Here is an 18,199-nt window from a genome sequence, read left to right on the forward strand (position 1 = left end):
TTTCTGTCTTGTCTGGCCTGAACCAGCTGTTCCTTGTACAAGAGCTGGTCTCATGTAGGCTCACACTTGATTGAGGGTGCTTGCCTCAGAATAGATAGTGATGAGTGTCAATGATGTGCCTGGAGCTGCCTGTGCTTTTGCCCTCTCAAGAGCGTAAAGGAGAGGGATACGGTTCAAGCTCCTGCAGTTATCATTGCTGCTTTGGGTACTGTAGGGCTGGAGACGGGGTTGTTGGGGCTTTGCTCCTAACTTTATCAGTTAATCCTGGAAGTTAAAGTAATTTTCCTCTGCCTTTTGCTTTTTGGTTCATTTGGGTATCCATATGGAATTACATACACCTTCTCAAATGTTGGGCTTCTGTAGATGTGAGAGAGGTGGGAGAACAGTATTTTCTAATCTTTTCTGAAGCAGCATAAAGCAGCCTCTTAAAGGGGTGACAGCTGAGTCCCTCCGTGCATTTTCAAACCTTGTCATTTGTCACTGAGCCATCTGGCATTGGATACTGCAAGATAAGGACCACTTAACTGAGCTTTGAGTCTAGTCATGTTAGTGGTTCAATTTTAAGTCTTGATCAAAATGCTTTCTATATAAAAATGAAATTGCTTATGTAAATCTCCTATAAAATGAGAAAAATCACTTTATTGCTTTTTTAGGGAGAATTGGAGAGGTGAATGTTAACCTGTGGTTGTCTATGTGCTCTTCAGCAAATTTGTTTTCACAGGGAAATGCTCTAGAGCAAGGGTGTCAAACTCACTTTCACTGAGGGCCACATCAGCCTCGTGGCTGCCTTCAAAGGACTGAATGGAATTTTAGGACTACTCCTACAGTAGGAGTAGTTACCTTTATACAGTGAAATATGAAAACAAGTTTGACACCCCTGCTCTACAGCCTGTTAATGGGTTAAGACATACCTTAGAATCACAGAACCATCTAAGAGTTGGGTTGAAGGGACCTTTGAAGCTCACCCAGTGGCATCCCTGCCATAAGCAGGGACATCTTCACCAGCTCAGCTTGCCCAGAGCCCTGTCCAGCCTGGCCTGGGATGTCTGTAGGGCTGGGGCATCCATCACCTCTCTGGGCACCCTGGGCTGGTGTTTTACTACATTAATTGTAAAAAAATGTCTTCCTTATATCTAGCCTATATCTGCTATCTTTTAGTTTAAAGCTGTTTCCCCTTGTGCTATTGCAACAGGCTGTGGTAAAGGGTCTGTGCGTAGACATAAAGCAATATCTTCTTCTATGTTTCCCAGACTCACAACTGTTACATGTTAACAAACGTTCAGAGTGTGCAGCATTTTTTGTACCTTTTCAGTACTTTAGGTAAAATGTTTTGAGCCTTCAACTCACGTAATTACCGTCGCTCTTATTTCAACAAAATGTTGCTGAAGTTCAACATGGCACTGAACTTTCGAGCTGGAAGCGCAGCCGCTAGAGCAGGGGGGTGCGGAGCTGCTCGGGGCAGCCCCGGTGCTGGGAGCGGGAGCTGAACCGTCCTCCTGCCGCCACCAGAGGGTACTCGGGGAGTGGAAACGCGGGGAACAAAACGAGGTGAATTTCTTCTCGGAGGGGGGGAAACTTGATCCCGGCTCACGGAGCGCCGGGCGGGGGTTCCCGTGCTCCAGCCCGCACATTCCTTTCCGAAACCCGAACCGGGGGAAGGGGGCGGGCTCGCCCCTATACTGGGCACCGCGGAGCCGAGCGGCACCCGCGTCCCGGCCGCGCCATCGGGCTGGGGAAGGGGCTACGGGACGCGGCGGGCACGGGCGGCCCCGATCCACCGGGGGCGCCCCCAAACTTTCACCCTCCCTCCGCTCCAAAAGTTGAGCAGTTTCGTGACGTCAGGGCCTGCGCAGCCAATGGGCGCTGCGGGTGATATTTTTGGGAGGGCGGGGGGAGGGGTGGCACGGTGCCGCGGGCGCTCGCCCGGCTGCCATGCACAGTGAATGGAGAGCGGGCGGCCGGCGAGCGCAGCGCCGGCGGGGAGCGCAGCCACCTCCGGCCACACCGGCGCCTCTCGCCGCGTCCCGGTCTCGGCTCCCCCGGTGCGGGCCCGCGGCAGCAGCAGCCGAGGGGCGGGAGGCAGCGCCTGAAGAGCTCGCAGCGGGGTGGCTTTGAATTGCCAGCCATCTCCTCCGCGGGTTACCTGCCCGGCCCAGGTGGGGCGATGCAGAGCGGAGGAGGCTGCTTTGGAGATTGCCGCGGCTTCTGATGGATGTTTTGTGTGTGTTTACCTCCGCTCCCGGTTTCTCTTTCATCTGAGGACGCATCTGGCTCAAGCTCTGTTAAACTATCTGCCTTCTGGTACCCTTCGCAGATAACAGAAAGAAACCTGAGCCCGAAAGGCAATTCCCCACCTTCTTCCACCTAACGTAACCTTTTCAGGCGCCTTTGAAGGTTGGCTGGTGCTCCGGCGGTGATGGCAGTGGTGGGTTCCCTTGGGCTGCACTAAGAGCCTCTTGTTTTCTTTTCCCTTTCTTCTTAGAGGCGTTTCATCTTTAAGGGCCGGCTGCTTGCACGCACTTTTATACCCACCGAAGCGATCGAGAAACCATGTTGTCGGGTGGAAGAAGTGCGTTTCTGTACCTTGGAATGGTCTTGAGCTTTTGGAGCTCCGCAAGTTGGATGCCTGTTGGAGGATGCCCGCATAAATGTACATGTATTGCTTCCAACGTGGATTGTCATGGACTAGGACTCAAAACTGTACCGAGGGATATTCCCAGGAATGCAGAGAGACTGTAAGTAAAACTGTTAAGGGCTCCTCAAGTGCTTGTAGAAGCACCTGAGATGAGTTTCTTAGCACCTGCCTATCAGTGCAAAGAGCATCCTAACAGCAGTTTCAGTAATCAAACACAGGTTAATGTTTTCAGGAGAGAAGGGGTGGAGCTTTTTAGAAGTCATAGCTATTTTGCTGTTGTTCTTGCTTTAAAAAAAAAAAAAGAAAATATAATTTTAAAAGTTTGTCTTTTGAGTTTCACTTATGAACTGATTGGGTTTTGCAGTGATTTGCAATGGAGTTGAGAGCTCTCCCTGTGGTGCTCCCAGCAATAATAATTGTCAATGCAAACAACCATTTAATATGCAATTAGAAATCTGGTTATTTTCACCTGGTTGCTGGTAGCAGCTTCTCCTTATTTCTTAGCATGGTGACTTCATCACCATGGAAAAATCGACTGCTGCCATAAATCCCTCAAAATGGATAAGAAGTTGCATTAAAGCAGCATCTAATTTCTGTCTTAAACTGCTGTGGAGAAACTGGTTATTTAGTTTTTAGTCTGCTTCAGGGTTTATAATAGTAGTGTAACGTTGTGGAGTGCTTCCAACCTTGGCACAGGAGAACGTAATGAATGTGTTCATAGTAAATCTTCCGTATCATAAGTTTTCAGGATTTTTTTACTTGACTCTTTTTACTTAACAAGTTTCGAAGGAGAAAGCTGAAAGCCAACTTCAGTTCTCTGATAGAGCTCTGGCACTCGCTTGGTGTAGGGGACGGCATCTCTGATGTTGCTTAATGCAGAGCATATGGCATATTTCAGCAAATGCCCGGTGCTGCTAGATAGGAAGATGTCCAGACCGGAATGTTAAACAGAGCTTCGGCGTGGCTCTCTGCTGGGCTCCACAGATGACCTCGGGAAAGTGTAGTTAGTTGTGCTTTATGTGGATTAGCTGATAATTTAAAATGTTTTTGAACTTGTAAGCAAATGCTGTAGATTGTATGGCCTGACTCCCAATTTTATTTCCTTCTGGGTCAGAGAGTTCAGGAAACTTCAAACTCTCAAGCAATTTTTCCTTTAAGAATGAAAGCTAGATGAGGTTACTAAGCAAACAAAGTTGTTGTGCTGAGTCCTCTTAAAGGCTAAGTTCTGTCCCAGAATGAAATTTTATAGCGTCCCTAAATGTTTATAAATGCATTTTAGTGCTGAGACCTCTTAAATGATAGCAATACGCCGGTTTCTGTTTCTTACTAGATTATTCCACCATCTTTAGTGTTTTAACCCCAGCTGTGTGAACAATAGTTTTCAGGTGGCAGTGTTACAGCAAGCTTAACTTCTATGCATGAAACGGTGGATGCTTGAAAATTAATGGGTAGCAACCTGGCAATTTAGAGACAAAAAAAAAACAAACCCCAAACAAACAAAAACCACACCCAAGACAAACAAAAACAAAAAATCACACCCAAACAAAACAACCCCGAAGCAAATAAAACAACAAGCTCCACCACAAACCACTCCTGAAGTAGATACCAGCCAAAGTCTGTGTGATAACACAGATGTCATTGCTGAGGTGTGTTTGTGTGGCTTAAGGGTCGAGAGCTAGAATCATGCTTTTGAGTTGCAGGTTAAAAGGATTCATAAGAGTGATGTCAGTTGGCCACCTGAGAAGAATTTGAAAATGGTAATTTGTTATTGCCTAAATTTTAGGGGGATTGCATTAATTTTGTTCCTGGGTTTCATTTGTGATAATATGCTTATCAGAGATGTTACTTCTCCTTGCCTGCTGAAAGAGTTTCTTGGCATTTTAAGCATTAAAAAGAATGAAAGACAGTGTAATAACTGTGCTGTTGGTCCTAATATGTGTTACTTGCAGATTTAGATTTTAGATTACTGGCTGTATGAAGAACAGTAATAGCTATTTCACAATATTGGGTTTGAATATTTAACTTCAGATTTACTACTGACAAATAGGAAATGTAGCAGTGTTGGATGTTTTGTTTTCTTTTTCAAGTAGTGTATTATTGGAGCATTCAGTTACTTAAACCTTGTGGAAATAGCATACAGAGGATTGCAGAGTAACACATTATTCCATACTTTTAAATACTGTCTTCACTTCTTCTATTAGTCTACGATAAGCTTTTTACTGTTTTTGTGATGTTCACTGTCATCTTCATTATGACTGTGTTTTAAAGCTTCTATAAACTCTTTCAAACCTAGATTGCTACTGATTACACTAACTTGGTTTTTCCAATGTAAGCAGTAGAGAGAAAAAGACACTATGTTCTCCTGGGTCTGAATTCTGGTCATAGGTGAAACATCAATCAGCCATTGGGTATATCAGAGAGTCATTTTTTTCCCTATGGTCCATGGCAACCTGTAACTGTTTATGACATAACACTGGCTTGATGGGTAGTCTTCTACTAGTTTGTTTCATTTGTAAATGAAACTGATTATATCTGAAATGACAAAGATATTTTTAATCTCAGAAAAATATTTATATGTTAGGAAAATATTTTTAATAAGTTTCTTGATGGCCACACACTTAGGCTATGAAAAGGTCTTCGCATCTGTGTTCTTTTGAGCTACAAATTCTGCATACATGTTCAAGTTGGGAACTTTTTACTTTAATTAATAAGAGATCTAATGGTACCACTTAAAATATTTTGCCACTAAGCTTTTAGAGTTATGCTTGTACAACTGTCACAGAATGGCCAGTTAAATATTATTTAAATTTGTGTTAATATGAAACCCCAGGAAACCTGAAAATGTAACATTAAGGAAAAAATTGAAAATCTCTTTAGGGGGGGAAAATCTCTCATTGAGCTCTGTTAAATTAACGAGTGATCATCTCCTACCCTGAAAAATAGGCATCTAGAGCTTTGATTACTGATTCTTTATGAGAAATGTGATGCATAGTTTTTAAATTTATTTTTTGCATGCTTTGAAGGTGTAGTTTGTGTAAATAGTTTTACTTGTGATTTCTGTCTTGAGAGGAATTCACAGGTTAACCAGAGATCACAGAAATGGGGTTGTAGAACTAGCCTAAGCTTTTTCTTTTTACGCAGGTTCATCTTTAATAGCAGCTTTACAAATATAGCAAGTAGTACTAGGTTTGTTTTGTAGTTTACCTTGTTATTACATTCTACGACAGTCTAATTGTGTGGTATAGATTGAAGCTTTTGCTCAATTAGGTTTCACGAAGAGGTGAAAGGAGGTGAACGGTGTGTACTACACAAATAAATGATTCAGTCTGGAGAAGATAAGTCATGGAACAAATATTTGTCACTTCCAAGGAGTAACTTCCATTTACCTTTGTTCTAGAGAAGGAACCCCCAGAGCAGCTGTCAGCTCACACAGGAAGAGAGAGCCATGAAATTAAGTCTAAGGCTTTTCCTGAAATTGCAAGATGTGATGCTCCACAGAGGACCTTGTACATGAGCAGGCTGATATGGCTGACTTTGTGGCTTCTCATTAGTATTTACTCAGTTGTTCTATATTTGCTAAATAGCTTAGCATACTAAAAACAAAGTAAGTGTTAAACTTGTTGTGTTGTGGAGAAATCTAATGATGTAATGGTTAACTTTTGGGGGTGAGCACAGTGATTCTTAAGCTATGCAGTTGTTGTTTTGTGCTAGTAAAGAACCAGAAGTTAAGGGTTAGAAATTAAGAATATGTAAATACAACCATAAAAATCTCGCATCTTTTATCCTTTTGAAAGGTGCTTTAGGACTGCTTCATCAGACTCCTGACTAGAGTTTGTGTAGCAGCACTTCAGTTTTTACGTAAATAGAGAATCATATATAATTTACTTCAGTAGAAATGTTTTCTATATAAGTAAGATATTATACATGTGGCTTTTTATAACACTTAATAATTCTGATAGTCAAGTTTAGTTTGAGATGCCGTGTAAATGCAGTGAGCAGATCAAAGCCACCTGCCTGACAGTTGTGTTCCTCAGCTCTGAAAGGAACAAGTGATAGGGAGGAGCTGCCCGAGTCTTCTGGGTCACTATCTGCTTTCTGTTTGAACATGAAGCACAAGCCTTTGTGTCCTTCCTTCCATTTGTGTCTAGTTCTCTCCCTGTCTATTAGCAGCACATTATGTATGTATACAGGCTACTTTGCAGAGTTTAGCCATGTTTGAATTCTTGATGAATTTATGCTTGGTGGCTTAGAATCTTGTTTAATTGATAGCTTTCCTGTGCTAATCGTTGTTTTGTCTTTTACTTTGAAGGCTTCTTTACCTTGCTAAATTGATAAAGCTTGCAAGACTAATCTGTTCTGTGCTTTGTCTGAGTAGCTAAATTGAGTGTGTCCACATTTAGGTGCAATTTAGTAGCTTAGTCATCTGCTTACTCTGGAGTTTTCATGTGGTCTGGGGTTTCTGTTATACAAATATATTATTATGGTGTTTTTGGCCTAGGTGCATGTAGCTGCTGAAGTTGCACTGGCTTGTAATAAGTCTTCAACTTCCTCAATTTTGTCTCCAAATTAAATCTAAGCTCCTGTCTTGAATGCTTCCATATTACTGCAGAAGGCAATGTTAAACACATGCAAATATAATTATACTGACTCTTGCATTAATATTCTGTTTTTCTAGAGTTGTTCCCACTAGGCATTATCACTCATTTGTGTAGTAATAGTCTCCAAAACCTTGTATGGAGCCTCCTTTTTCTGCCTTTTTTTTCTTCCCCCCTCTCCTTGTTCATGTGTCAATAACTAGACATACATGGCTTTCGCTTCAAAGGGCTTGTTCTCAGAGGTGCTCATCCTGGGAAAACATCACTGAGTTGCTTAATTTAATTTGGACACTTCCCTTTCCTAACATGATGCAGACTACTTGCACTTGACTGGCCATTGACATGCACTTGTCTAGGATCAGAGTTTTACAGTATTAAATGTTACCTTGTTTTGGAATGATTGATCCAGGAAGGAGGATGAAATTAGCTCAATGGAAGCATATAGTGGCCATTGTCATCTTGTCTGTATTTGTTTGCACAAATTTGGATCAGGTTTTGACATCAGAAGAACCAGAGTACTTACTGCAGAATTCTAACACATTCCTCTGAGACTGTTCACTTTTTATCCATGTTCTTACTTTGGCAGCTGAGTATGGATTCATGCAAAAGAATTAGGTGAAAGTTTCCCCTCTAAACAACAGCTGTTGTCTTTTAGGAAGTCCTGAAAGATGAGTGGTGCCTTTTTCCCCCTAGAATTTGTGTGTCTGTGAGTTCGGGGATGTATGTACCCAAGTTGGTGTAGCTTACCTGTATAGATAAATTGTGAGGCAAAAATAAGTAACTCCTAATGTTCTTATTTGTACAGTAATCTGTATAAAATCCTACTATTGTACACTCTGTCACTTGTACGTTGATTGCTATGAAGTTATTTGACCTTCATTGTGAGTACTGTCACTAATCTTTCGGAATGTCACTTCTGAGCTTTTTTTTTATTTTTTTTTATTTTTTTTTATTTTTTTTTTTTACTTCAAGAATTTCCACTGAGATTTAAACCAAAAATATCCTGTCTTGTGTGGACATGAATATCTGATATGATTTGTTGTCTGCATTTCTGTAGTATCTAAGCTATTCCTCAGCTTCCACAGAGCAGAAAGAAGATGGTTTTCCCACAAGAGTCTCACAAGACGCTTGGGGAGTTGTAAGGATGATAGAGGAAAAGAACTTGGCTCTAATAAGGATATTCAGTGAGTAAGTTTCAGACACCATATGTTAAGAATTAAGCATGTTTACTGGAGACACTGTTCAGAGGACTTAAATCAGGATGTGTTCCCCCGCAGAAACTAACAGCTCAAGTGACTGGAAGCTTAAAAGTTTTCTTCAACTCTTGATATAGTTCTTGCGGTGCCCACAGTGCTTGATTTCCCTTGGCTGTCTGTTGCTGCAGCTGACCTTTTAAAATGGAAAGCTTTTTGTCTGCTGCTGGTCTAGTGGGATCCATTTTAGCTTGATTAGAAGGTATAATTATTCCTGAACAAAGATGGAGAATAGAAGCCATTGCTTAATATTGTAGTTGTGTTGGCTCGCACTTGATTCATTAGAAATTAATGGAAAACTGTTCTGCTTCACGTTCAGAGTTGCAGTTTGTAAGAATCTTTTCCTAATCACAACTGTGTTGCTCTTTATTTTCCACATATTGCACCTGCCTAAGTGCGGTGTAACGTTCAGATACATTTTCCAGAGACTGAGCTTGAATTGAGCTCTTTTTTGTCTTTGGCTGAGGACTGCAGTTGACCACTCAAGTAATTTTTCAAGAAAATGAAATTATTTGTGGGTTTTAAAAAGATATCTAATTAAGAAGTAAATTGCCCCCTCTCCCTGCCCTGTAATTCCTGATTTCCTCTCTATTTTATTTTTTTTTTTACCTTACTTGCCTCTCCAATTTGAGCCTACATAATATAACTAAGTCTTACTATTGAAGTAGCATAACTAGCTGTTCCCAATTTGGAATGATTGTGAGCTTGCAAGTTCTGGAGCCTCTTTTGTCTTTACTACAGCCTCATAGGGCTGGAGGCTCTTTTAAAGCGTTTGTGATTAAAGGGATGATTCTTCCTTTCCAGGTTAACCTGATGAACTCAAATGCTTTCTATGAAGTGCAGGTCTGCTGTGGGACTTTGGTCTCACTGTAAGTTTCAGTCTGCCTTGTAATACTGTAACTACTGAATTCTCTCAAATGTTGTATTAACCTCAAGAGGAGGTGGTGGAATGTTCTTCATAAGTAACCTAGTACCTCTTAGTTCTTTCACCTGTTTGCTCTCTGCAACTACAGACAGATACTGGAGCACGTAAAGAGTTTCTGTGGCTCAGTATTGAAACCCATTTCACGAGCGGCCAGTCTGGTGTGGCTGGGGAGAAGGTGGGACTGGGAGCAAATGCAGAACATGTAGTAGTTTTAAGTAGAGCCAGCTTTCTTGTGGAGTCTTGATGGTGGCAGCTGTAGCGATCAACATGCACATCCTTTGTCTTGCAGTTCCACAGCTCCCTAAAGGGGCTTCTCTTCTGTTTGGCTCTTTGAATTTTTTTTTTCTCATTCAAGGCAAAGTAGTGTTTGTCCTCTTTATGTTGAGAAAAAAGAAGTTTCTAACTTCAGGTGAGGAAGGAAGGAGTCAGGATAACTTTGGGGAGAAAAGCTGAAGTGAACTTCAAATGGCAAAGCTTTCTGAAGAAAGACAATGTCAGTGATGTCACAGAGAATGACTAGAAGTAATGTGTGGCCAAGATCTCTCCTAGTGATTGTCTGTCTGTGTGTCCCTGGTACAAGGATTTATAGATGAGTGGCGGTGTTCAGTGTTATCATCCTAGAGGTAGATTTTGTGTCCTGTCCTTGTGTTGAAGTCTGTGATTCAGGCAGGAGGTAGAATGTGCCTCCTGCCCTTGGCTTCTTCCTGCTCCTCGGGTGACAGGGAGTTTCTATTAATTCCTGTTGATTTGAGTGCATCACTGTAGTATTGTACCAATTCTGGCTTGGGGCTGCTGTTGTCACTCCCTTGTATGTTCCTTAACAGGTTTTGCTTGCCAGTTTAAAGCCATATCAATTTGACTTTTTTGTTTTTATGTAATTTTCAGGCTCAGAAAGGGCTGGGTTCTAGTAATATTCTAGTGGCCCAAGCTATTCTGTTTCCACTATTTAAGTCTTTTCTCTAGAGATCTGTAATACTCTGTTTTCCAATATGTTTCCAATGTTGCCCAGTCAGATGTATAATTTAAAGTCTTGAATGGCTCTCAGGAATTCCCAGAACTTGTTCTTCCCCACTGAGAGAAATGGCCTTGTAAGCAACTGACAGTATTTCCTAATGGTGCTAAATACATAAAAGATCTGTCTACCTATTTACATAAGGAGGATGGGTCTGTGGTCTTGTACTCAGAGTAAATTTTAGATGAGTTGAGGGCCACATCTGTAGAAAAAAATTTGCTGCTGCTTCTTACCTCTCTGCTAGTTATTTTCAGCCTTTTTTTCCCACCTCAACTGAATCTGGTCTGTCAGTTGTATCTGTCAGAATAGATTTGTCTTGTATTTCGGTTTTACACCATCTGTTTGGCTGCAATATATGCTTTTAATCTTATGATTGATAGATTTCTGGAATTTTAATTAGATTTTTACCTTTCTGGCTATGAGTTGCTTTTTTTTTCCTGAGACCTTAATTTAATTTTGTTGCTCAGGTAGAAATAATTTTAACCAATGGCTGTATTCTTTCCTCTACTGTCACTGATGAAGGGGCATGTTCAATAAGCATCAGCTCAGTTAAAATGAGGAAGAAAGTTCAGTGATTTAAAGCTGGTCTTGCCTTGGCTTTCCATCAAGCAATCTACAAAACCTATTTGAAATTTACTTCTAAATTAATTTCAGAATTGTGTTGCTCACCACAACTCGCTTTTACCTTTCCTGAAAGCTTGCAGTGCTGTTGCAGGAATTATTTTTGAATTCTTGTGTCAAAGGGACTTCTTATGAGAGCCCTCTGTTCTCTCTTCTGCAGAGAGATCAGCATGACTGCCCTCGACTGCAGTCTCAGGGTGAAGTATCAACCTTGTAGAAGTACTATCAGGTTACTAATGAAGACACAAACAGCTATTAAATGTATTTAGAGTCCAAGCAGCGCTGATAATTTTGGGAGATACTGTTCTTATCGTTGATAGCTCACTGGCTGCTGTGTGGACCTCAGTTTATTCCAGGTGGAGGTACGAGGCTTTTAGCAGGGATGCTGTTTAGGAGTTTCAGTAGAGATGCTTCAACCCTCCTCTGTGTGGGGATGCTGTAGTACATTATGCTGTGACTGTACATGCAGGCAATTGCCCAAAAGAACAAGATAAGCTAAGAACTTGCCTGTAATTTTCCAGAATATTTTCTGCGTATGGCTTCACAGTTGTTCCTGTCTACGTAGTAAGAGACTGGTGGTTCTGTTTCAACCAGGGCTCCATGTAAGTGGAGGGCTAAACTGCTCTGGAGGTGGGTGATTTGGAGATCAGTAACCCATTTTAGCAGCCTGTGAACATGCTTGTAGATGTGGGGTGTGGTGGTCAGTACTGTTTTATCTGTTTGTGTTCATCCCTTCACCCTTTTGTCTTTGAAAGCCCTTTGGCACTTTTTTGTGCAACGCTTAACATGATGAAATCTTGATCTATTGTCAGGGTGCTCCTAGGCACAATAACAAATGGTAATCAATTTCATATTAGTGCATCTGAGGTTCTGATGTCCAAAATCACAGCACTGTACAATGCAGTTTTTATTGTCTGGCTCCAAACTCTTTATTTCAAGGAGCTCGGATCTGTCAAGGTTGGAGGGGAAGGCAAGAGGACGTGAAAGACCATTCTCATAAAATCTTTCAAAAGATAAGAACTTAATTATTATGAAAATACCCTGATGAAAGCAGATGCGGAGGTGCATTCTTGTGCATACTAATAGTTAGAGGACTGTTTATTAATTTTTGTTTTTACAGTTGGTCTTTTTTTCCTTTATTGCAGTGGCCGGTAAGGAATGCGTAGTTGACTTGTACAAAATAAATATTTTGATAGATTGTAAGGTATTACTGGTGCATGTTGTTATGGGACCCCAGTAAATAACCTTGACAGTTTCAGAAGATATGGCCTGTGAGTTGTGAGCATTATGCACTTTCACAGGTCTTAGCAGAACTATATATTTTCAGTCCGCTCAGCCAAACTGTCCTACTGTATTGTTTTCCCTGGGTATGCACTGGTGAATAATGAGCACTTCTTCAGATAGTTTAGCAGCTTTTAAAGTTGAAGAGGTATCGCTTGTCTGGCAAAAATGGTTATTAGCATTAGCAGTAGATATAGTTTCATATATTACATAATACTGACTTAATACAACAACTTCACTTGGAAGAGCTTTTTCCACAAAAAAAAACTTGCCCCAAAGTTGAAAAGATCCAGTCTCCTAACTTCAGTGTTTCTTTAGAGAGTCCAAAAAGCTCATCCTAAAATGGAAGACATTTCCCTAGGATTCTGTGGTCATGTTCCTTGGGACATGCTGTCTTGTAGAAGATGGATGACCAAAGAAATTCTCAATTGTTACCCAGAGCTCTGTGTAAGAATATAATTTAGATTTATATTCATGATTTTTCCACTTCACAGTAAGAAAATACGAAACAGCTCAGAATCCTTGTGTGCCCAAGGTTTTGTTGCCCATTGTCTCTCTTATGGAATATAATACCTAGCAAATAAAGCTCATATAACAAATGTTATCACATGACAGCAAGCCCATTAAAATTAATTGCTGCATATATGCATACTGGTTGTCCGCAGGTACAGAAACACTAATGTTTAATTAAAACACTTGTGTTATTGAAATATGATTCCAATAAGTTTAAGCAAGAAAAAGCTGCATCCTGAAAGCAGTTCAAATGCCTTGTGCCTACCTGTTAGTCACAAAGTGTGTTTTCTGTGGACTTTAGTGGGACCTTAATTTACAGGTTTTTCTCCAAATTCATCTTTTGTCGGTGTGGTGGTTTTGTTTAGACTGAGAAGGCATTATATTCAGGGCAGTTTTTTTGAAGGTATTTTGTAAAAGCTTGAATGAAACATTTTTCCTTGGTGAGTCTGGCAGTGGTTACAGCATCACTTAGCGAGGTGTGAACTTGTGGGTCACAAGCTTCCCTGCCATAGTTGTAGAGTGATGAGAAGAGGCAAGTTGCCTCATCCCCTGGAAGTGGTAGAGCCGGTTAGAGGTTGTGTTCTAAGAATATAGCTGGGGAGCAAAGAAGAGAAGTCATTGTAAGCGAATAGCAGTGGGAAGCAATTGTGCATTTCTGAAATGCCTAAACAAATGCAGGAGGGACGTAGGCTGCAGGCGAGACTCGAGTGCTGAAGCAAATCATGGAAGTAAAATTCTTGAGCAAAGAAAACTTGTTTTCCAGAAGTGAAAGTAGATATGGAGAAATAAAGCCCCAAGGCAAAGCTGGTTCTGCAGAGGGAGATGAAAACACACATCTGGATATAACTTTCACAGATAAGAATGTGAAAGTATAAGAAACAGCCCAATGATCCTTGGAGTTGAGAGTTTTAATAGATAACATATGAAAAGGCAGCAAAAGATAAGGAGCAATCAAGTGTTTTATGGCTTTTTGGGGGGTGTGTGTTATGTGGTGTGTTTTTTTTTTCTTTGAGAAATTCTTTAGCTAATTGCTTATTAAGTTTTTTTGAAACTGAAAATGAATTAATCCCATTTCATGTTAGCTTATTTTTTAGAATAGAGATTTTCCAAGGTTGTTACTCTGTAGTTCTCAGGTATGTAGCAGGCTTAGTTCTAGGTGGTTTAATAAACATGAGTAGTTTCAGGAACTTGAAACATCAAACATGTGCCAAGTCTTGTTTATAAAAACTTGAGTTTTGTATTCATTTAGCAAACATTATAAAATCAATTCAGCTTCACTCCAGCAAGTCCACTGTTGAAAAACAAAAGTTTTAGGGGGATAGGGAAGGTTGGAATCTACTTGAGAATGGAGAGAATCACTTGTGATTGTAACATCTAGATCCAAACTTAAGTCAATACACAACTTCCTTCACATTCTTCTTCTGCATATTAAAACTGTTCTACATCTTTTACTGCAACTAACTGGCCTAATCTGCTCCTTAGTGGCTGCAGTAGATGTGAATGCTCAGTGTGGTACTTCTTGGAAGGGATAGAGTTGGTGAAACTGGATGCTTGTTAAAAAAAATAACCTGAACAACAGCAACAAAAAAACTCCCAACACAAAGACAAGCGTCTGTTACCTTTCCAGGAAAAGATCTCCTGGGAAGAGTTTCTAGCCCGTGCATGTCTGAAAGTGAGCAAGGAGATGAAATCAAGGCTTGATTTTTTTTTTTCTTGTCACGCTTCACTAAAATAATCTGTTTGTTGGTAGAATTTTTTCCTAAGCCATCATGAATTACAGCAGTCAGAGCAGGTGTGGAATATCTCAAGTCTTTAAACATCAAATTGTCTGTATTAGTGAAGAGCACTTAAACAGATAGTGGTCTCTTCACTGCAATTATATTCAGTCGTATAGCACATAGTTAAATGAAATATAAACTTAAATGCAAACGTCGGGTATTGACTTTGTAGAATAAAGCAGTGTGAATTTTTCTGAAGTTTGCATGCATTTGTTTTTTCTACCAGATGAGCTTATTGCATTGTGCATAGCATTAAAAACCAAAACTGACAGTGTATAGAAGAGTCAGGGTGAAAAACAGTCTCATGAGAAACAGCATGTTTTGCCAGTCCTTGTTTTTCACTTTATTGATGAGATTCTGTTCCACAAGTCCTTAATTAACCTTAAATAAGCAGTAAACACACTGGAGAGAATATTAAAAATTTGGGAAAGTATAGATGTTTGCTATAAATTGTAGTAATACCATTAATCCTCATACTTCTGGAGATTTCCTCCTATTCCTTCAAGAGGACTCTTGATACCTCCTTCACCCTGAGTGGGTGGTTGGCAACAAGATCCTACTATAATGTTACCTTCACTGAGCTTGACTCTGAGCACCAGACATTTGGGCTGTTCCTTCCGGTGAAGGGCAGCCTCTCCTCCTCTTCCTCGCCTATCTACTCAACCATCGCCAGACGTATGTATCACAAAAAGAGCTATTCCACCGTGTTAGTGATTCCAATGGTGCTGTGTTTCTCCATCTGTACTCAAAACACTGGTTCTTCCTCCTTGTTTCATAAGCTTTGTGTTTGTGTGGTGGCACATGTTGTGCCAGTACATCCTCTCTGCCTGTTCTGTTCTTCCTGCAGGCTCTCTGTATCTTTCATGAGCACACGGATGCCACTGCCAAGGGACATCTAGAACACATCAAGAGTAGCTAGAAAACTTTTGGGACAAAGGTGAAGGGTATGGGAGTATCAAATATACTGTTAGAACATTATTCTGCCAGGATAGCATTTCCTTTATAAATAATAACCTGCAAACTGTAATAATTGGGAGTTCCTGCAGGCTGGGACAAACCTGTTTCCTTGCAAGAAACAGAGTACTTGAATTACTCAGCCCATTATGCTGCTTTCTGCAGGTCTTAGGTACAACAGCAGCAATCTGCTCAGTAAGGAATTCAGCCACTGCACAAGCTGCAAAAGTGGTTTTTGTTGGTTTTCCTTCCTTGGTGTTTAATACCTCTATTTTGGCAGGCCATTTATTGTATTTTTATAAGGATGGGGACAGAAGCGTGTTGCCTGCAAGCAGTTCCAGATCATTTGGACACTTAATGTGAGTTATGAACCAAGCACTTCTGTAATGGGTTTAAGAATGGATAACGTATTCACAAAATTAGAGCACTTAACCTCTAAGATCAGTTCTGTCATTGTTGAGACAGAAAGAAAACAGTCTGAGTCATACCTGAAAGCCTTCTGTGATCACAAGGAATGATCTAGCTTTTTTGAATTAAAAGTTGTATGGTGTAGGTGTGTTACAAAAGTATGATGGACTGCAGCACAGAATTTGCACATTCCAGCTATTGTGTGGCTGTTTAATTACATTTAAATTATTCTGGAGACTGAAACTACCCAGTGTCATGCATGTGGTATTAGCCAATAACAAAAAATTATTAAATGGTGGATTGTAAGTTTATTGTTCTGGTTTAACATGGATAGCAAGGAATATCAAAATTCCTGAATCCCAATATTACTGTGTTAAAACACTCTGTGCAATACCTGTTACTGAAGTTATGAAGAACTTTTTAATCCTTTTAAGAACTGGTGGTTGTAGCAGGGCTTGGTTTTGCTCTATTGATGTTTTTCCACGTCTGACCTGATCTTGCTGCAAATCGGAGAAATGAGTCTGGATTCTTATACCTACTAGGTCAGGCAAGTGAAACTCATTTTCACCGGAGGCCGCATCAACCTCGTGGTTGCCTTCAAAGGGCCTAATGTAATTTTAGGACTGTGTAAATGTAGGAGTAGTTACGTTTATGCAGTCCTAGAATTCTGTTTGGTCCTTTGGAGGCAACTGCGAGGCAGATGTGGCCCCCAGTGAAAATGAGTTTGACACCCCTGTACTATGTAGTTACAGACTGGAGTAAGATGTCCCCTTAAAATTTCTCATGCTCCTTTACAAAGTCAACTGTTTAAGAAGAAAAAAAAAAAAAGCTTAAAACCAAAACACCCTCTTTTATAGAGAATCCATGTACCCTCTTGTGAGAAAATGAAATTACTTCAGCTGAACATGATTTTGAAGTTTTTTCTCTTTCTTTACAAGTGATGTTCTTACTTGCCCAAATGATTTAGAAACTGATGGTATTTGTGTATTTCACAAAATCCAGTCCCAGGACTTTATTTCGTGCATTGCAAAAGTTGAGATGGAAATATGTTAAATCTGAAGATATGCAGATTGTGCTGCCAGAGGGTTTTAGGGTAGTGTTATAATTGAGTGGTTTATCATCGTAACTTTGAAGTTTTTGGATTGAAGGCATAAGAGAATTGCCAAGCATTTTCTATGGGGATTTATAGTCATTTAAGGTTAGGAGGCTAGTGGCGGGCCATGCCCATTAAAGACAAATAGTTTCTTTAGCTGAAATTCTGTAAAATGGTTGAAATAACAAAGCATACAGGGTGTGTAAAGAATGCAGAGGGTAGCCAAAAGCTGCTCTGTGGGTACATTCGCACATGGGAGTGGATTTTTCTCCTTTTTAATGGGTATGGCTGTTAGCATGTTCCCAAGCTAACAACAAAAGTACTTGTAAAGGGAGGAGCGCTTCAGTGAAGAACCTGTTGCCTCCAACCTTGCAGGGAGCTTTTGTGAAAATAAAGCAGGTATTCCTCCTGCCTCTGAGCTTCTGCAGGTAGCCAAGTGAATGGTTAACTCAGCTGTGAAAATGCGTGTTTCTCCAGTTCAGATGTGTGTGTTCACGGTTACCTTGCCTAGTGATCGGGGGCTGGGAAACGAAATCAAGCAGGAAAATTGTGACAGGATGACTCAGCTGACATTCTAGCAGGTCATTTGGATCAAGAAGGTTCTTCAGCAGTGTGATGGCAAAACAATAAAAGCCTTGTTTCCCAAGAATATGTGCTGCTTGAGTTATTCAGAGGAATTGGGCAAATGAAAAATATTCAGATCAGGAATCCAGATCCAATTTTTATCACTTGAATTCTGGCTTCCGCATTCTGGATGTTACTGCCAAGTTCATTTATCATTTAAAAGAAATCCTTTGGAATGTATTAAAATAAATCATAACAAGGAGTGTGTGCTATTAGCTTCAAAAGAGTTGCTTTTAAATTTTTGGGGGAAACTATTTTTTTTCTGGTCTTCATGAACTTTTGGAAGTTCCCTGAATTGTTGTAGCTTGAGGTTTGTTTTGCTGTAAGTTCTAGATAGCATGTTAGATCCTGACCTGTTTGGTTCGGAGGGACAATAAATATTTTTTAAAATTAATTCTTAAGTGCATTGTTCTGTGTGAGCCAAATTTGATGCATCCCTTTTTGGGAAATACCAAAAACTGAGATGAAGAGAAAGGCATCTTCCCTCTAAGTTACACGGAGTTAATC

The 18,199-nt window shown here is 40.4% G+C and overlaps 1 protein-coding gene across 2 annotated transcripts in view; it reads left to right on the plus strand.

The window, feature by feature from the left end:
* The first annotated feature begins 1,954 nt into the window (after window positions 1-1,954).
* SLIT3 (slit guidance ligand 3) overlaps window positions 1,955-18,199 on the plus strand; it is a 482,015-nt gene continuing 465,770 nt past the window's right edge. Inside the window, exons 1-3 of one of the 2 annotated variants that reach the window (XM_082064056.1) lie at window positions 1,955-2,394; window positions 2,483-2,735; window positions 8,307-8,414. In XM_082064056.1, coding sequence (XP_081920182.1) covers window positions 2,551-2,735; window positions 8,307-8,414 — 293 coding nt within the window. In that variant the 5' untranslated portion in view covers window positions 1,955-2,394; window positions 2,483-2,550. Of the gene's footprint in view, window positions 2,736-8,306; window positions 8,415-18,199 lie in introns of both variants that reach the window. The other variant, XM_082064057.1, reaches the window with a different exon arrangement.

Source organism: Streptopelia decaocto (genome assembly GCF_964273445.1).
Source record: "Streptopelia decaocto genome assembly, chromosome: 12".
Classification (NCBI taxonomy): domain Eukaryota; kingdom Metazoa; phylum Chordata; class Aves; order Columbiformes; family Columbidae; genus Streptopelia; species Streptopelia decaocto.